The sequence below is a fragment of the Anser brachyrhynchus genome (assembly GCF_964034855.1).
Source record: "Anser brachyrhynchus genome assembly, chromosome: 16".
NCBI classification, from domain to species: Eukaryota; Metazoa; Chordata; class Aves; order Anseriformes; family Anatidae; genus Anser; species Anser brachyrhynchus.
This window is the reverse complement of record NC_137734.1, coordinates 13,652,264-13,672,948: the sequence shown is the minus strand read 5'-3', so window position 1 is coordinate 13,672,948 and position 20,685 is coordinate 13,652,264. Positions and strand designations below refer to the sequence as shown.

The window sequence follows — 20,685 nt, the reverse complement described above, 5'->3', positions numbered from 1 at the left end:
TCTGTTTTCAAATAGCATTATCCTGCATGTTTCTGGTTAAGGCCAACTAAAGGTTAAGGTCTGTCAGGGGGAATAAGCATGTTTAAAAATTATTTTAAAGGCTTTCAGTTATTTAAAGTCAATGTCCATGACCTGTTAAGAATCAGCCAAGATGAAGACATCTGCCTTGTGCTATTCCCAAGTAAACAGATAGGCTGCAGAACCATAAGACTACTTAAAGTTGGAATTTCAGCTTAATTTATGGTAGTTGTGCAACTGGCACTGCTCAGCATAGAGATGGACGCAGTAGTTTTAACCAAGCTAACAGGGGTTCTAGAAGCATTCTAAACACAGCACCCCAGCACTCACAGATGTGCTAATATTTGCCCTAGTTTTCAAGAAATAAGTGGGAGAGGAAGGGAGAGCTTGTCATTTTTTTTTCCATATAATTTTGTATTTACTGGTCACTGTTCTGGCCACGCAGCCAACACTGTTCATGCAGACAAATAATATATGCTCCGAGCACCCCTAGCTCGTCTGCGTGCCCGACTGTGGTCACAGCAGGGCATGCAGTCACTCAGCACATGTGCACGAGACTTCTCATTCTAGGACCGTCCCAAATTTAACCATTTCAAATCTGACTCATCTACCATGTAACAGGAGCCTACGGTTTGCCAAATCCTTAAAATAAGCCTGGGGACTTAAACATACAAAAGGGCTACCAAACATCTGCTGATGTCCATAAACAACACTTAATGCCCAGCAAGTATGTAATTTAAGTTTGTTTAGTTGTTCTTCCTTGAAAGTTAAAGTAACATAAAAAGCCTCCCATTTGCAATGGACGGAAACCATGAACGTCTGATTTTGTGTGTCTAAGCCTAAGCTGTGATTTTTCCTGAGCAAAATTGTTTGGATTGTTTTCATCAGGAAGTATGTTTTATTTGGGGTTTCATTCTTTGGTTACTATCTTGTCTGTGTTTTAAAAAATAATCTTCCCTTATTTTTCAGTAAAATACCAGCAATGGAAATTTTTGGTTGACACAATTTAAAACCCTCATGGCTTTTTTATTTTTCTTGGTAAAATATAAAGGAGCTAGCTGGCCACTAGAAAGTGCAAAATAAATATAACATTTGCAAAGTATCTTCTGAAAACTTGTTGGTGTCTTTCCACCAGGCCTGCTCCAGTCCATCCTTGGCTCTGATGAGGGAGTTCTTAGGTGACCCTGTGACATGATTTTTCTGCACCACCATTCTCTGTTTGCAGAGATAACAGGAATTGTAGTCTCCAAATAAGTGATTTCTCATCAGAAAAATGACAGCTCATTAGATTGAAGGTTACTGCAGAAATATATGGGCTTTGAATAATCACAGCTTTTATGGGAAATATCCCTCCAGGTCAAGATGGAGATTTTAGTGAAAACCAAACAAAAAGAACACCCAATCATCATCATGATAGTAGCAACAACAATAAAAACTCCCAAACTGGCTATTTCAAGCTATACTAAGGCTTTGTTTTTTTGCAAGCTATCTGGCGGAAATAACAGGCCAAGCTTTGATCACGACCACGAAGGTGGATTTTCACTGAGAGCGTGCTAACACCACCCACCATTCATGCCTGAGCATCTAATATGTAAATGAAAATCATTAGGCATGTACTCAAAACAGGCTGACACCCACTTTCATGGGTGCAGTCCAAGGCATGTCCCAAACTGCTGCGCAAAGTTGGCAGAAGCACAGAGGGCTCCTATCAGCCCTGCTGCCCATCAGCCATCTGTGCCCACAGGTGGAGATGGGAAGAAAGAAAGGCTCCACCCTGTTCCCAGAGGATGGGTTGAACCTCTTCCCCCAAGTGAAAAGCGCTAAGCCCGGCTCAGTCTTCAATTCACAAGTGTTCATCTATGAAATCGGATTCCCACCCCTCTCCACTAAGAATCTGCCATTTCAACGGAGCGCAAGATGTCAGGATTTTTGCCAACACGAGCACAGCTGTCAAAATCTCATCCTTGGACAGAATCCCAGATAGACACATGTTTTACCCCTGCCAAAATGGTCAAACTTTGCAGAGAAACATTCAGAGAGGAAAAAGGTTCCATATTGTCACTGCAATATCTCGGGACTGCTCACAGCCAGACAACTGGGATGCAGGGTTTTAATAGCTGAGCCATTAAAAGCAACAGGCATCTTGCTATTGACAGCAGTACGAGCAAATTCAGTGCCTTTAGCATAAGATTATCAAAAGCAGCATTACAGGAAAGGAAATAAGCTTGTTTGGATTTGGGAGACAACAAATAAAAGGGAAAATATGCCTGCAATTTTCTATTTCTACACTATGTTTTTGTAAATATCTTCAGCACTTTTGCCTGGCATTTCCGACGAAAGTCTGAGCAGTCTCAGGTTTATGCTGTCCTTGGGCTCATGTTCTTTCAAGCCTAGGAGACCAGGCTGGACCACGTCAGTGCCACAGGGAGGATGAAGACGGCTTCCTCCCTGGGTTGTCTTGGGGGCTAGAGACCGCCACCGCTCCACAGTCCTTCAGGGCACCAACACAGACAAAATTGTGTGGAGGGGGCTAGCAGGAGGTGCTGAGGCCGTTGCCCAGCTCAGCCCTCTTGTGTCTGACACTTGGGGAATGGCTCTGGGAGGTGAGCCCCTAGCCCAGAGTTCTGCAGCTTCCCATTCCCCTCTCATGAAAGCATGCCATCAAGCCTGAATTGAGCAAGATTCCCAACCATCTGAGCAGTCAAGCATCAACCTATTTCTTCTGATCTGAGGTGAGAAAAGGACAAATGATTTGGCTCACGTTACGTACATGGACAGAGGCAAAACTAGCAGAGATCCAGCAACAACTTGATTCCTCCCAAAACAGGGACCACCATCCCCTTTCATTTTCCCAACACCACAAACGATGCATACAGGACCTGAGTGTGCTGCCTGCTGTATTATGGCCCTATTTGCGTGCAAGCAGCAGCAAGCTGCTGGGAGATGAACTTCTACAGCTCAGGGGGTGGGGAGGTGGCATCAGAAACAGCAATCGTTATCCTCTTTACTGGAAAACGTGTATCTGAATGGCCAAATTTACTAGCTGTTCCAGATCTTTGTGAGATTTATGAGGCTCAAGAAAAAAAAATTACTAGGAAGGCATAAAACTTCAGTGGTTTGAAATGGAAACGTTTGCAAGGGACTTGGGATCAGCTGGTTTCAATTGCAGCCCTGTCTGAAGCAGGGAGGGCTTCGATTCAGGGCTGAGGACCTCAAACTTCTCCTGATCTGACCCTCAAAAGACAGCTAGAAATTAAAGCTGCCTAGAGAGCCAATGCTCCATCATTGGGAGGAGCTACAGTACCCTACATAAAGAAAGAACACAGACAATAAAATGATGAGGAGCACGTGGCAGAGACGCTCACATCACCTTGTGCGAACTAGCCCAGTCCTGCAAGGCTGGTCCTGAGCTGGAGCTACCAATACCTGGTAAAACTCCACTGCCTGAGTTCCAGTGCTCCTGGAGCAGGACAGGCTTCTTGCAAGGGCACAGGAACGTCTCTGTACGCAGCTCTTTACTTTCCTTGTGTCTACAGGGAAACCACTCCTGCTTCTGTACAAGTGCATTTTCCCAGATGCAGCCCTCTGCCTTCACTGAAGCAACCCCAACCTCTAAAATTTGTGAAGAAATCTTATCTCCAGGCTGAATTTGACCCAGTGGAAAACAGAAACTGAATTCCCCTCCAAGTGTAACAGAGGGGACAACAAAACACTTGGAAAATGTTGTTTTTCCCGTATCAGAAGCCTGCAACCACATTACACACATCTCTTAATGAGGGTAATAAGCTTTAACTTAACAGCCTCTGCACTGAGCTCATCATCCACTTAAGAGGAATATTCCCTTCAGTACCTGGTAGGGCATGCTGGGATAGGTTGGCCAACATTTAACACCTTTGCATTTGCCAGCATTTGTTCCTGGCTCTGAAACAAACACAAAACATGTGAAGATTTCCAAAGGGCATCCGCAGGGTGTGGAAAGGTGCTGCAGAGCTGCTGATGAGCTTCTTGCAGGGCTCACCCCCTCCTCACTTTGCAGGCTGCTTAATGACAGCGGGCTGCCAGGGGATTCACACCTAGTAGCTCATAACCAATCTGCTGGCAACTACGCTCAAGGCGAGCTGAAAACTGTGTGGGGTTCCTTCCGCCCCTCTCTCTTCTCCCAACATTACTGGAGAAGGTTTCCTTTCCTATTTTGTGTCCTCCAAAAAAGAGGTTTCAGCTGCATGGCCCACCTAACTGGCAGACATTGAAAACAGCCCGGCAGCTTATGATCCTTGTCACTGGGACCATCCTTAATTCTGTTTAACTGAAAATACCAAGCGCTGCGTTCTACTAGGTAGGAAACTTCTTTCACGTGAAGCCCTACAGCCTGTACATGAGCACCGCTGTCAATATGGGCTTTCACGCAACACAGTAGCTCACCTGCCCGGCTCCTGCCTCCGTGCTGGCTCACGCTCAGCAGGGCCGTGTCACAAAATGCACTTGTCAAAACTCTGTTACCGTCTGAGACAGAGTTTTACATAATTCTGCTCCAGCATCCTTTCCGACTCAAAATGTGATTTTTGGCTCACTTTCTCTAGCTTGCAAATTACTCACAGCACTTACTTGGGTACCAGTGTTGAGAAAATCTTCTTAATCTGTTTTAGGCATCCAACTTCACGCCTTGTCCTGATAGCATCTTGAAGGAGGGAAGTCCACAAATTGACCTTGCTCTGCATAAAGACATATTTGCTCATTAGAATTAATACCAGCATTATCTTTGTAAGATCTCTTACCAGACTAGAACGATTAAGAACCTTTTCTGGCCCGGAAACACGTTCATTCAGGTAGTTTCACTTAGTAATTAGGTTTTGAAACACAGAAACAAACTTCTTACTCTCCCTACATTCATGAACCACCAGCAGAAATTCGCATCTCATGGGCTGGCCAGTGCTTTAATCAAGATTTCAAGAGGCTTTAAACCTCCACATCAGTATTTGTTAGGCACACATTTGGAGTATCACTTTACCTATGTGCCTTAGCCAAAGAAAGATGGTAGAAGACTGCTAAGACTCCTAGGAGGAGAGACAGGCAGCAAAAATTCAGACAAGTCTGTTAGTTTTAAGTCATTACAGGTTTTTATTGGAAACGTGTTGTGCACTGCTGCACAACACCGCCTGTGAGGGCTCCATCTTTGTTCTTTCCACCACGTTCTATGGTTTCAAACCACTGCGCGTTGTCAGCCAGTAAAGCAGCTTCTTGCTGGTTTGGATGTCTTCGAGTATTTCTTTGATTCTTGTGGATTTCATTGATGATCTTAAGCCTGGAAGCTGCAGAATTGATTTTCCTTTCAGGCTGGCGCAATGGCTCTCCCTTCTGTGGCTCCTGAGGCTTAGGGAGCACCTGGTCCGCAGAGAATTCACTTCTTTGACACTTCTGAATCGGTGCGCCAGCTCCAAGGTGATGTGGACGTCTTACAGCATGTTGCTGATTCTTGATGATTGCGTTAATAGCTTTGATTTTCAAAGCGGCTGAAGGCATTGTATATTTTGGCTGGCATAGCACTTCCATCTTCTGTGCCCCTAGAAATGGCTGGTCCATACAGCCTTCAACTTTTTGACACTTATTTTCACTTCTCCAACGGACAGATTCTGTGCATCTGAGAAACTGATGACAGAAAATACACACATTAAGAGAATGAAAACAAGGAAAGAAGAGATTGCCTTCAGCAGAGAAGGAAAGGAAAAGCAGAAGTGCTTATCGACTTCTTCTTCAGTTGTGTTTCTCACACAGTAGAAGTACTTGCTGAATTACAGACTGTACTAAATACTACTTTATGTGCCCCTGATTGCTAAGCTCCGTTTATTCCCACCACTTTCATGGGTTACATTTTAATTACAACTCCATAGTGAAAATAGAAATTCAGACTGTATTAGATGAACCGATGTCTAATCTTACGCATTTCTAATTTACACAGGAAGATACCTCTAACTAAAAGCACAGACCTTTCCATCTTGCACAGATGTTGCCACCTCCCTGTCATTGTGAAGAGCCTTTTCCGTATTACAAAGCTGTGTTGAAATCTTTGGGATCTCCCCATTCATAGTTGCATTGACAACTGTAAAGAGAAAAAATACAAAAGAATACAAAAAAAAAGAAAAAAGAAAAAGAACAGAATGAACAAAGTGAAGAGAAATCAGTTGTTGAGGGACATGGGACGTGGTATTGCCTGCTGTTTTGCCATACCTGCATTGCCCGGGCTCAGAGTTGACTGAGGTCTTTACCTAACTAACCTTTGCCTAGGTCTTCACCTAATTAACCTAACACGTGAATCCTAATACCAGGACTAAACTGCAGAAGCAGCGCTGCAACACCGTGCTCATGGTCTCCAGGCCTATTCTGCTGGGCTATAAATCGAGCCTTTATCATCCACAGCTTTGTCTATACAGGGGCAAGCGTTTGCGTGTGTTTTCAGACAACTCTTAAAATGCCCAGTTCTTTCCAGCAGCTCCACACATATTTGAAGCCACCTTCTTATCCCAACCTCCTCTCTGTGTACCAACATATAAACCTATTTCTTAAGTCCCACTGAGATCAATAAATGTGCTTAGCTGCAGAAGGAGGCAATGAATAACTTGGAGCAATGTCCCATATCTGTATCCTAAGAGCAGTCCCACATTTGTGGGAGTGAAGACAGTTGCCAAGGACTTGGTCCATTGTTCTCCTTTGCGAGCCTTTACTCTCAAGCCACTTCTTACCTGTTTCATCAGCGTGCTGCACCACTGTAGAAACCTTGTCTCCGTTTGTCTCCGGAGTAACCTTTTCCTCGTGAGAAACCTGTGCACAAAACCTTCGCTTTAGTGGGGGATTTACTGCAACACGTAAGAATTTTCCATATTTCTGCCACCGTCTTTGAAACATTGCAGAGAAGCATGAATGGGAAACCCCATTCATTACCACATTCAAACAACACTGTATAGGACACCATTCTAAAACCATTGTTACGCACTGCCAAATGAGGATGGCTATCAGCAGAACATCATTATCTTGCTGTACCAAGTAGTGTTGGAGTAAGACACAAAGCAGATAAAGATCGACATTTTGGTATACTTGCCACCAAATGATATAATTATTAATTGGTAAAGTTACCTCTTCTGTCTGAAAGGCTTCCACGGGGCTTTCTTTGGAAGCCATCCCACTGCGGTCAGCTTCCCTGGTGCTGGTTGATACCAGGGGCTGAGTGGTAATTGAGGTCTCCTGAAGGCAAATACAAAGAATTGCATAATTAACAGTAATCTGGATTTTTGTTTCTGCCTGTGAAGGGCTGTCACAAATCCATTCTACTTTAAGTGGTGTAACCCCAAACGGTTCTTTTACGGCAGTGTACCCTGATGATTTAGCGGGTTACAAGCACCACAAGGGGCCCTATGTACCAAGAAGTTTGAACTTGCAAAGTTAGGTGGGGCTCGAGGAGGGCAAGTCAGAGCGTGACGTACATGTGCAAGCTGTGTCTGCGTAACAGCTGAGAGAGCCACACAACATGAGGAGGTATAGAGTTAACACCCTAGCACGTTGAAAACAGGGTGCAAATTTTTCCATGTCTTCTCTGTTTAATGAGGATGCGTGTACTAGGTCTGGAATAAAGCAACTAATGGTATTTTTCCCTCAAGCTCTTTAGCATGGAAGACCTCATTTGTTAGTATTAAAAATGGCATTGTTACCTGTGCAGATTTCTGCTGCTGCTGGGAACGAGCAAAGGTGATCCTTGAAGAGGTGGTCTGCCCGTTCTCAAACTGTCTCCTGACTGCGGCCAGGCCACCAGGCGCAGTGCAGGACTTGATTTCCGCTGAAATCTAGAGTGATTAAATAAGGCCAGGTGTTTTCCATTTGTACTAAGAACGTACTGTCCATTTCAACAAGAAAGGGCAAGGTGTTCTAGAGTGTCAATGAAGCAGTTCATATGTTCTCAACACGGTTCAGTTGGGCCAGGCTTCCTACAGTTCTTCCTTTTGGGGAGAGACAGCTAACTGCAGCATTGTTTGCAGTGTCAGGAGGAGGGAATTTGAACCTTCTCTGCCCAAGGAACCGCAGGAGTCTGCTCCAAATACGCAAAAGCGATTAGGGAATAAAGAAGCCAGTGGGCAGGAATTGTGTGGTTTGAAAACACCTGGACTCTTCCTGTACCTTATCTTAAACAGGCCCTATTTTATAATGCAGCAATTTCAAATTCTTCAGTTTGAGCAGCAAGAGCTCTAAACTCACTGTGCTTCTGAATATGATTTTATTATTTGTCAACAAAGAATATTTGTTGTGATAAAGAAACTGCCGTTTTTTGTTATCATGAGCAAATAGGATAACCGCACTGCTGATCTCTCTCACGCCTATGGCCCTCATGATTGAAGTTCAGGCAAAGGTGGACTATAAAGAAGAGTAATTCCATGAATTAAAGGGGATTGTCCAAAAGACCAAAGGCATATAGCGTGAAAAATCTCGTTTGGTAGAGACAGAGACTGAAGGATGACTATGTTCGCTATGTAAGTTTCCTAATTTCGGATTTAAATTTTGATCCACCCCGTGATCCATCTGATAGCTTGCTTGTAGAAATAAAGACAGTTAGGATCTGACCCTGTGCAAAGCAAACATAGAATTAAGAAGATAATGAGACATTGGTATCTTACATTAGCAAAGCAGTTGCTGGTCTCTGCCTTGGATGCTGCAGCCTGATAAAGAGCCAGTTTATCCTTTAAGGAGACATTCTCCTGGAAGACCAGCGGTGTGTTGCCAGTCTTGGGAGGGCTCTCTTCTGGTAGTCCTCCTAGAGGTTTGCAACCACCCACTGAAACTACAAACAGACGTCATGGTTGGGGAGAGGGAGATGGGTGCATGTGTTTCAAATCTTCAGAGAAAAGCAGTAGGCAAAATGAACAGTATTGCCAACTTTTTAGCAACTGTGTCGTACTTTTACTTCAGAACACATCAAGTACAGAGCATTTGATTTGTGGAAACCCGAAAGCCACAATCAAAAGTTAATGTGTTGTTACGGAAGCAACACGTCACCAAATCCAAACTATCTTCACCAATTGAGAATAGGAAGTTACTGCTTTTTCATAATTGATGAATGCTGCCCATATTTTTGATATCATATTTTTAGATTTGGGTTGTCTTCATCAAAAGTTATCTTCTCTAAACATAGGACACCATTCTGTTGTGTTTTGTTCAAAAAGTATTTAATGGGCTTCGGGCACTCCTCCATAACACAAAGATAAAATGAAGAAAGCTGGAAAGCTTGTTTTGCATTCATAAGAACACCACGTTCTTTTCCTGGGCGGCCTGGGGGCTGCCCTCATGACATGAGTGTGGTTGCCCCTCGTCACGACAGAGGTCGAGTGCGCTGAACTAAAGCGAGAAATCAGATCAAAGTGGTAAGACTAACCTTCAGCATTGCTGTTTCGTCCGTTTTCTGAGAACATCTCGAAGATTGCCCTCCTCCTTTTAACACTGGACTCCATCATGTCTGAATTGCTCCCAGGCTGACTAGTCCGAGTTGGTGACAGTGAGCTCATCTCACCTTCTGCTCCCTGTTAGAAGACGTCAAGGGGATGTGAGTTAGAAGCTACTGGTAGGAGACTGATAGGGTTCTCGGGGGCAGAAACGATATGAAGAAGCAGCGGATTGGAAGGGGGGGCTGTTCTGGCACTAGTGTTCTCCACGATGCTCTATGGTAAATTTCTGTGGCACTGCAGGTTGTGAATGGTGGATTCATGTGCTGCTTAGCTGATAGCTCATCGCACCGTCATGCTTAGCAGTATCTTGCACTTTCCACTTGCCGTGGTCTCCTTGCAAAACAAGGTTATTTGGCATAGTTGCACATGCTTTCCTCACGTTGACAGAAGTGCTAGAATCACAAGTCCACAGTGACAGTGGGGAAATCATTCTCAACTGCAGAACCTTCTTGCACTCACCTTCCTGCCACCCAGGCTCTCAAAGCGGCTCTGAAGCTCCTTCATAGCAATGGGGAAGGTTTCAATCTCACGAGGGCCGCCCAGGGGCTCCTCCTTGATCATGTCCACGCTCCCACTGTCTGCCAGGACTTTTTCCGCAATGCTGACATGGCAGCTTTTCTCTCGTGCCAGGGACCGTGGGGCTGGTGGGTGCTGGAGCACCAAGTTGGGTCTTGGAGCACTGGCGGACTCCCATTTCTCCAGAAGGAGCCTGACAGAGCCCCTCTGTGGGGTCAAGTCAGGCGACTCCATCATGCCCTGCCAATGCAACAGGTACATCATGACATAGCTTGTATTTCAGACTGAGCTTCAGCCTGCATTGTTGGACTGATTAGACTTTTGTTTCTTTGCTTGCTTTGTTTTGAGACAAATACTTAAGGATTTGAGTGGTCTGCAGTATTTCACAGGGGACAAAGAAGCATAGGAGAAGCGCTAGGTTTCTGCAATCCAAGGGTACTCATGAAAGAAATTCCACTGTGACATCTGCGCTCCTCAGTAATGAATTTGAATTTAGGCCTCAGCCTTACTTCAAGCCACTTTCCCCACCTGCTCACGGTCACTTAAGTCACTACAGAATGCTGATGGCAATTCATTCTTAAGTAAAATACTTGACGGCGACTGCACATCTGAAACCGTCAGTAAATTGTAGTGTTTCCTGGGCTTCGTCGAGCCTTCTTAGCCTTTATGAAAATGCAGGAAGAAAAGTGGCGGAATAAGAAAAACCAAAGAGATTTGGAGCTGGGCTTCAATGGCCTTTAGCATTTCATACCATCTTTGCTGACTGTAATTCCTAACTTTTGCTGGCCACTTGTAAAGTTATCTTGTTTAAATGAAGGGGAGAGCAGACAAAGTACGTACACTATGAGAGAAGGACCAACATGTTGCCCACGGGGGCTGTAACTCATTCAAGCTGATGCGTTTTCCAAACTACTGCAGTCCAGCCCCCAGGACCCAGAGGAAGGGACAGAACAAAGAGCAGCCAAGCCCTTAGTTTATGGCCATGCTGGGAAGAGAGGCAGGGGGATGTGAGAGAGAGGAACGGAAGCTGCTTCTCCCTCCATCTGGTGACTAATATTCACTGGCCATGTTACTAGAGGATCTCGTCTCCGCTAAAGACTCCCTGAAAGTGCACGTGAGAGCTAGCTGCACGCTTCGAACACCATCACTTGAAGAGCTTGCAGTTTCTTCTGCAGGTAAGCAGAGCCTCAATTATCTGCAGCATTTCACTTGTTTTTTCTTTTGCCCCCTTTTTTCACCTATTTATCACATGAACAGTATCAGGCTTTGCACTAGACCACCTATGTCCAAAAAAATGCATGAACTTGTGCATTTTTAAGGAGCTAATCTTACCGCTAGGGTCTTCTCAGTTGAGTTTTCATCCTGTGACATTGCTGCACTCATCTCGTGCCTGTTAAAAGGAAGGCAAATTTAAACACTCTCTTATTCACTGGTCTCATTTGACTAACGAACGTGAAGCTTGATCAACAGTTCACAGTATGCATTGGAGAAAAGCCTTGTCCTACCTCGTTTGTCACAACTGCACTTCCAAGAAGTGATGACCGCAGGAAGAGGCGCTGCCTTTTAACCTGCCTGTCTGCATTATGGGCACACAATCAGTCCACAGTTGCCAGGGTACTGTCTGCATCTATGGGCATACGGAAACCAAGACAACCAAGCTGGCACCCCGGCTTTCCTTGCCCCAAAAGACCGGCCAGAGACTCCCCCGGACAGAATCCGTTGCTGCTGCATAACCATGCCCAGAAAGAACTTGGTGTCCTTAGAGACAAGCTCTTGGGCGGACCATTGCGGTAGATACTAAGAGCCCTCAGAGACAGCATCAGTTTTTCACTTTCATTCTCCACTACTTAGCTAACTTCAAATTCTCTCTTAGAGCTAACCAGCAGAAGTGTTTGAGCAGCTCTGGCACGCCGTGCTTGGTTTTCTTTCATTTATGCATGTTGGCGGTTTTGTGTGTGTTTGGTTGGTTTTGATAAGAGAAATATCAAAATGTCAGGTAATTTACCCTTGGGGATGTTCTCTCTTCCTGTAGTATGACGGAGACTTCTGACTTTCAGGCTACAGCTCTTTGGCCAACAAAACTATCGAAGGACTCTCTAATAGGCCAACCCATTCTTTCTGAATGGGGAATTAAGGGAGAAATCCGACATGGACATTTTTGGACCTAGAGAGAGAGAATCAGGTGCCAGCTGAGCTCCTCACAAGGTGTGAGAGCCCTGCGGGAAGCAGGGAGGGATTCCTGCTACACCACTGCCCCCACGGCTGCCCCCATGCTGCCCTCCCGAAAAGAAAGCAGGGGCTTTGTTTTTCAAGACAGAGTAAGGGGAACACAAGAAAACGAGGAGGAACTGTAATAAGACAAACATCATTATCTTTGTAATGGCAGACATTGAAAACAGCCCGGCAGCTTATGATCCTTGTCACTGGGACCATCCTTAATTCTGTTTAACTGAAAATACCAAGCGCTGCGTTCTACTAGGTAGGAAACTTCTTTCACGTGAAGCCCTACAGCCTGTACATGAGCACCGCTGTCAATATGGGCTTTCACGCAACACAGTAGCTCACCTGCCCGGCTCCTGCCTCCGTGCTGGCTCACGCTCAGCAGGGCCGTGTCACAAAATGCACTTGTCAAAACTCTGTTACCGTCTGAGACAGAGTTTTACATAATTCTGCTCCAGCATCCTTTCCGACTCAAAATGTGATTTTTGGCTCACTTTCTCTAGCTTGCAAATTACTCACAGCACTTACTTGGGTACCAGTGTTGAGAAAATCTTCTTAATCTGTTTTAGGCATCCAACTTCACGCCTTGTCCTGATAGCATCTTGAAGGAGGGAAGTCCACAAATTGACCTTGCTCTGCATAAAGACATATTTGCTCATTAGAATTAATACCAGCATTATCTTTGTAAGATCTCTTACCAGACTAGAATGATTAAGATCCTTTCACTTAGTAATTAGGTTTCACTTAGTAATTAGGTTTTGAAACACAGAAACAAACTTCTTACTCTCCCTATATTCATGAACCACCAGCAGAAATTTGCATCTCATGGGCTGGCCAGTGCTTCAATCAAGATTTCAAGAGAAGTGACCAAGCCTACTGCCATAAAATTTGTGAGCGCTGAATTGTGGGGTTTGATGAAGAAATGCAAATTTGGCTCTAGCTTGGAATACACTGGAGTACGTTTTCTTCAGCAGCAGCATCAATGTGAACTATTGTCTGGAAGGAAAGACAATTCTAGCTTTTATCCACCAGCTCATTGCATGAATCTAAGCTTACGGGCTGACTCCCAAGCAATGCAGCTCAGCACACATTAGCTGTAGCTATAGTCCTGCTGCAGTTTCTCCAACAAAGTAAATGACCGAGGGGAGCTTGCCAAATGTCGATCTCTCAGGATTCCATTTCCCTAGGACTCTCATTCCCTTCTCGCTGGCTGTAATTTCAGAGCGAAAGTTTACTGTTACTGACATAGTATCGCGATTAGGTAAATCATCTGCAACACAGCGAACTGTTAACTGCTTTTCATTAGATTAAGTCCCAAACCGATCAAGATCTCTCATCTTCAGTGCATAACAGGGACATCCCATGGGCTGAGAAACTGATGACTAAATTTTTTAATTCCTCAGTCATTTGTAAGCAAGCTTTGATTTTGTTTCTCCAAATTCTTAGATAAATGCTTCACATGAACACGTTTCAGCCAGCAGATTGCTTTCAAACTCTTCATATTGATTATTGACCAAAGTGCCAGTCATGATTCATGATCTGTACTGTGCAACTGCTCACTGAAGTTGCACAGAGCTTTTTCAGTTCCTGGCTTGCAGAACTGAATTGTATAGTGAAAAGGAGGGTTTCAGCAGTGCACAGGCAAATATTAGTTTTCTTTCCCCCAAAAGAGAACTAATGGTATATGAACAAACTGCAAAAAGGAATAAATGTAATTATAGTTTTTGTCCTTAACATCATTAATATTTTCTAGTAGGAACACATTCTTTTCACTGGCACTCCTCATTAGTTAAAAGTACAGTCCAACATAAAAAAAGACAGCTGAAAGTACATTTCCATTTTTTTCCCAAATGTTTTTATTTATATTGTTTCCCCATTTAAAACTAGAGAGCTATTCTCTGACAAAGCTTTTATGCATCCTTACATTTACCTGACTATAAAGTACTGATAACGTCTTTGTCTTACAAATATTGCATTCATGAATGGGGATGTATTCAGCTATATGAAAGACCTTAGATTTTAGATTTATAAATTGAATGCATTCCTATAAACGAATTTAGCCTGTTTAACAGAATGTTTACCCACATATTTTTCAGACCATTAACTAAACCTCCATGTATTAACCAATTAGTTAATGAGAAATGTTAATAGGAAAGAAAGCCATTTTTCCAGAAACCTGAGAAATTGTGAACAATTAAATAGCAAATCAAAATAAATCAACCAACTTCAACCCTGCTCTCCCAGTATTTGTTAATACACAGGACTGTAGACATTTTCTCCAGTATTTATCTTTCTCCCTTTATCTCCAACTCAAAGGGATTTGTAGCTTGGGTGACTGTAATATACTGCACGCTAACACATTTGGCCTGAAATTTCCAGTAAGGCAGGCAGGTCTTTTTGGCTTTCTACAGGCATCAACTACCAAGTCTTCTAGGCCTTTCTGTAAATCTCAGTCTTTAACACTGGCAGATATCAAAGCATGTATATAAATTTACTATCGTAGCTTTCTTTAACCAAGCAAAAATAAGCATGACAATACGACGTTGCCACTGCAGGGAATGGGCTGCTACAAGGAAGACGTGTACTTGGCCTTGAAATTAATCACTGATTTCTTCCAAATTTTTCAAGTTCACAAGGACTTACCTAGAGAGGAAAAAGCCAAGGGGGATAGAAAGAAGGACGGTTTGTAAATGGAGACAGATCCTACTTCAGATGTCATTCAGGAGATATCTGGTTTCACATTGGTCAGGTACAGTTTGTCTAATCCGACTTCAAAAATCGTTGTTTGCCCCTTAAAATAGCTTGGTTGCATGAGACAAGATATGAGTCTTTAGGAGGCTGGCAGAGTGAAGAGAGGAAGAGAAAGAGGAAGAGAGAAAGTCAACAGATCAATAAAAGCACTTTAGGATAATGGCTCTACCTTGAGCAGACCAGGTCTGGATTCCAGGCCAGCCCCGGCACTGCCAGGAAATGTGCATTTGCATGAATGAAACGTTCAATCTGCTGCATCGCAGCAGAAGGCTGAGACTCCGCTTGTGTCCCCATTCTGCTCTAGAACTGTGCTTCCCTTCCAGCTTGTCCTTGGGCACAGCCGGTGTCCTGACCGCGGTCACCAATACCAGAGACAAAGGGTGCCTGCAGAGAGTGAAGATTGGGGTCTTCTAAATGTGAAGAAGGACAGTAAAGGAAAGCGTTCGGACAGCTTACAAAAAAAGCTTTAAACCTCCACATCAGTATTTGTTAGGCACACATTTGGAGTATCACTTTACCTATGTGCCTTAGCCAAAGAAAGATGGCAGAAGACTGCTGAGACTCCTAGGAGGAGAGACGGGCAGCAAAAATTCAGACAAGTCTGTTAGTTTTAAGTCATTACAGGTTTTTATTGGAAACGTGTTGTGCACTGCTGCACAACACAGCCTGTGAGGGCTGCATCTTTGTTCTTTCCACTACGTTCTGTGGTTTCAAACACAGCAGCTTCTTGCTGGTTTGGATGTCTTTGAGTATTTCTTTGATTCTTGTGGATTTCATTGATGATCTTAAGCCTGGAAGCTGCAGAATTGATTTTCCTTTTAGGCTGGCGCAATGGCTCTCCCTTCCGTGGCTCCTGAGGCTTAGGGAGCACCTGGTCCGCAGAGAATTCACTTCTTTGACACTTCTGAATCGGTGCGCCAGCTCCAAGGTGATGTGGACGTCTTACAGCATGTTGCTGATTCTTGATGATTGCGTTAATAGCTTTGATTTTCAAAGCGGCTGAAGGCATTGTATATTTTGGCTGGCATAGCACTTCCATCTTCTGTGCCCCTAGAAATGGCTGGTCCATACAGCCTTCAACTTTTTGACACTTATTTTCACTTCTCCAACGGACAGATTCTGTGCATCTGAGAAACTGATGACAGAAAATACACACATTAAGAGAATGAAAACAAGGAAAGAAGAGATTGCCTTCAGCAGAGAAGGAAAGGAAAAGCAGAAGTGCTTATCGACTTCTTCTTCAGTTGTGTTTCTCACACAGTAGAAGTACTTGCTGAATTACAGACTGTACTAAATACTACTTTATGTGCCCCTGATTGCTAAGCTCCGTTTATTCCCACCACTTTCATGGGTTACATGTTAAATTGCAACTCCATAGTGAAAATAGAAATTCAGACTGTATTAGATGAACCAATGTCTAATCTTACGCATTTCTAATTTACACAGGAAAATACCTCTAACTAAAAGCACAGACCTTTCCGTCTTGCACAGATGTTGCAGCCTCCCTGTCATTGTGAAGAGCCTTTTCCGTGTTACAAAGCTGTGTTGAAATCTTTGGGATCTCCCCATTCATAGTTGCATTGACAACTGTAAAGGAAAAAATACAAAAGAATACAAAAAAAAAAAAAGAAAAAGAACAGAATGAACAAAGTGAAGAGAAATCAGTTGTTGAGGGACATGGGACGTGGTATTGCCTGCTGTTTTGCCGTACCTGCATTGCCCGGGCTCAGAGTTGACTGAGGTCTTTACCTAACTAACCTTTGCCTAGGTCTTCACCTAATTAACCTAACACATGAATTCTAATACCAGGACTAAACTGCAGAAGCAGTGCCGCAACACCGTGCTCATGGTCTCCAGGCCTATTCTGCTGGGCTATAAATCGAGCCTTTATCATCCACAGCTTTGTCTATACAGGGGCAAGCGTTTGCGTGTGTTTTCAGACAACTCTTAAAATGCCCAGTTCTTTCCAGCAGCTCCACACATACTTGAAGCTACCTTCTTATCCCAACCTCCTCTCTGTGTACCAACATATCTACCTGTTTCTTAAGTCCCACTGAGATCAATAAATGTGCTTAGCTGCAGAAGGAGGCAATGAATAACTTGGAGCAATGTCCCATATCTGTATCCTAAGAGCAGTCCCACATTTGTGGGAGTGAAGACAGTTGCCAAGGACTTGGTCCATTGTTCTCCTTTGTGAGCCTTTACTCTCAAGCCACTTCTTACCTGTTTCATCAGCGTGCTGCACCACTGTAGAAGCCTTGTCTCCGTTTGTCCCCGGAGTAACCTTTTCCTCGTGAGAAACCTGTGCACAAAACCTTTGCTTTACTGGGGGATTTACTGCAACACGTAAGAATTTTCAAAGACGGTGGTAGAAATATGGAAACATTGCAGAGAAGCATGAATGGGAAACCCCATTCATTACCACATTCAAACAACACTGTATAGGACACCATTCTAAAACCATTGTTACGCACTGCCAAATGAGGACGGCTATCAGCAGAACATCATTACCTTGCTGTACCAAGTAGTGTTGGAGTACAACGCACAGCAGATGAAGATCGACATCTTGGTATACTTTCCAAACGATATAATTATTAATTGGTAAAGTTACCTCTTCTGTCTGAAAGGCTTCCACAGGGCTTTCTTTGGAAGCCATCCCACTGCAGTCAGCTTCCCTGGTGCTGGTTGATACCAGGGGCTGAGTGGTAATTGAGGTCTCCTGAAGACAAATACAAAGAATTGCATAATTAACAGTAATCCGGATTTTTGTTTCTGCCTGTGAAGGGCTGTCACAAATCCATTCTACTTTAAGTGGTGTAACCCCAAACGGTTCTTTTACGGCAGTGTACCATGATGATTTAGCGGGTTACAAGCACCACAAGGGGCCCTATGTACCAAGAAGTTTGAACTTGCGAAGGTAGGTGGGGCTCGAGGAGGGCAAGTCAGAGCGTGACGTACATGTGCAAGCTGTGTCTGCGTAACAGCTGAGAGAGCCACACAACATGAGGAGGTATAGAGTTAACACCCTAGCACGTTGAAAACAGGGTGCAAATTTTTCCACGTCTTCTCTGTTTAATGAGGATGCGTGTACTAGTTCTGGAATAAAGCAACTGATGGTATTTTTCCCTCAAGCTCTTTAGCATGGAAGACCTCATTTGTTAGTATTAAAAATGGCATTGTTACCTGTGCAGATTTCTGCTGCTGCTGGGAACGAGCAAAGGTGATCCTTGAAGAGGTGGTCTGCCCGTTCTCAAACTGTCTCCTGACTGCGGCCAGGCCACCAGGCGCAGTGCAGGACTTGATTTCCTCTGAAATCTAGAGTGATTAAATAAGGCCAGGTGTTTTCCATTTGTACTAAGAACGTACTGTCCATTTCAACAAGAAAGGGCAAGGTGTTCTAGAGTGTCAATGAAGCAGTTCATATGTTCTCAACACGGTTCAGTTGGGCCAGGCTTCCTACAGTTCTTCCTTTTGGGGAGAGACAGCTAACTGCAGCATTGTTTGCAGTGTCAGGAGGAGGGAATTTGAACCTTCTCTGCCCAAGGAACCGCAGGAGTCTGCTACAAATACGCAAAAGCGATTAGAAAATAAGGAAGCCAGCGGGCAGGAATTGTGTGGTTTGAAAACACCTGGACTCTTCCTGTACCTTATCTTAAACAGGCCCTATTTTATAATGCAGCAATTTCAAATTCTTCAGTTTGAGCAGCAAGAGCTCTAAACTCACTGTGCTTCTGAATATGATTTTATTATTTGTCAATAAAGAATATTTGTTGTGATAAAGAAACTGCTGTTTTTTGTTATCATGAGCAAATAGGATAACCGCACTGCTGATCTCTCTCACGCCTATGGCCCTCATGATTGAAGTTCAGGCAAAGGTGGACTAAAAAGAAGAGTAATTCCATGAATTAAAGGGGATTGTCCAAAAGACCAAAGGCATATAGCGTGAAAAATCTCGTTTGGTAGAGACAGAGACTGAAGGATGACTATGTTCGCTATGTAAGTTCCCTAATTTCGGATTTAAATTTTGATCCACCCCGTGATCCATCTGATAGCTTGCTTGTAGAAATAAAGACAGTTAGGATCTGACCCTGTGCAAAGCAAACATAGAATTAAGAAGATAATGAGACATTGGTATCTTACATTAGCAAAGCAGTTGCTGGTCTCTGCCTTGGATGCTGCAGCCTGATAAAGAGCCAGTTTATCCTTTAAGGAGACATTCTCCTGGAAGACCAGCGGTGTGTTGCCAGTCTTGGGAGGGCTCTCTTCTGGTAGTCCTCCTAGAGGTTTGCGACCACCCACTGAAACTACAAACAGACGTCATGGTTGGGGAGAGGGAGATGGGTGCATGTGTTTCAAATCTTCAGAGAAAAGCAGTAGGCAAAATGAACAGTATTGCCAACTTTTTAGCAACTGTGTCGTACTTTTACTTCAGAACACATCAAGTACAGAGCATTTGATTTGTGGAAACCCGAAAGCCACAATCAAAAGTTAATGTGTTGTTACGGAAGCAACACGTCACCAAATCCAAACTATCTTCACCAATTGAGAATAGGAAGTTACTGCTTTTTCATAATTGATGAATGCTGCCTGGATTTTTGATATCGTATTTTTAGATTTGCGTTGTCTTCATCAAAAGTTATCTTCTCTAAACATAGGACACCATTCTGTTGTGTTTTGTTCAAAAAGTATTTAATGGGCTTCGGGCACTCCTCCATAACACAAAGATAAAATGAAGAAAGCTGGAAAGCTTGTTTTGCATTCATAAGAACACCACGTTCTTTTCCTGGGTGGCCTGGGGGCTGCCCTCATGACATGAGTGTGGTTGCCCCTCGTCACGACAGAGGTCGAGTGCGCTGAACTAAAGCGAGAAATCAGATCAAAGTGGTAAGACTAACCTTCAGCATTGCTGTTTCGTCCGTTTTCTGAGAACATCTCGAAGATTGCCCTCCTCCTTTTAACACTGGACTCCATCATGTCTGAATTGCTCCCAGGCTGACTAGTCCGAGCTGGTGACAGTGAGCTCATCTCACTTTCTGCTCCCTGTTAGAAGACGTCAAGGGGATGTGAGTTAGAAGCTACTGGTAGGAGACTGATAGGGTTCTCGGGGGCAGAAACGATATGAAGAAGCAGCGGATTGGAAGGGGGGGCTGTTCTGGCACTAGTGTTCTCCACAATGCTCTATGGTAAATTTCTGTGGCACTGCAGGTTGTGAATGGTGGATTCATGCGCTGCTTAGCTGATTGCCCATCGCACCGTCATGCTTAGCAGTATCTTGCACTTTCCATTTGCCGTGGTCTCCTTGCAAAACAAGGTTATTTGGCATAGTTGCACATGCTTTCCTCACGTTGACAGAAGTGCTAGAATCACAAGTCCACAGTGACAGTGGGGAAATCATTCTCAACTGCAGAACCTTCTTGCACTCACCTTCCTGCCACCCAGGCTCTCAAAGCGGCTCTGAAGCTCCTTCATAGCAATGGGGAAGGTTTCAATCTCACGAGGACCGCCCAGGGGCTCCTCCTTGATCATGTCCACGCTCCCACTGTCTGCCAGGACTTTTTCCGCAATGCTGACATGGCAGCTTTTCTCTCGTGCCAGGGACCGTGGGGCTGGTGGGTGCTGGAGCACCAAGTTGAGTCTTGGAGCACTGGCGGACTCCCATTTCTCCAGAAGGAGCCTGACAGAGCCCCTCTGTGGGGTC

The 20,685-nt window shown here is 44.1% G+C and overlaps 1 protein-coding gene across 44 annotated transcripts in view; it reads right to left on the bottom strand.

Annotated features, from left to right (window-relative positions):
• The window catches only part of LOC308178992 (uncharacterized protein), a 383,170-nt gene that overhangs the window by 112,119 nt on the left and 250,366 nt on the right, over nt 1–20,685 (bottom strand). For 37 of the 44 annotated variants that reach the window (XM_080558356.1, XM_080558379.1, XM_080558394.1 and 34 more), the window contains 11 exons: nt 12,765–12,871; nt 11,349–11,406; nt 9,960–10,256; nt 9,431–9,575; nt 8,676–8,839; nt 7,719–7,850; nt 7,147–7,254; nt 6,756–6,834; nt 6,003–6,115; nt 5,035–5,664; nt 4,624–4,730 (listed from right to left, as the gene is read on the bottom strand). In XM_080558356.1, coding sequence (XP_080414482.1) covers nt 5,137–5,664; nt 6,003–6,115; nt 6,756–6,834; nt 7,147–7,254; nt 7,719–7,850; nt 8,676–8,839; nt 9,431–9,575; nt 9,960–10,256; nt 11,349–11,406; nt 12,765–12,871 — 1,731 coding nt within the window. In that variant the 3' untranslated portion in view covers nt 4,624–4,730; nt 5,035–5,136. The other 7 variants (XM_080558389.1, XM_080558388.1, XM_080558386.1 and 4 more) reach the window with 7 other exon arrangements.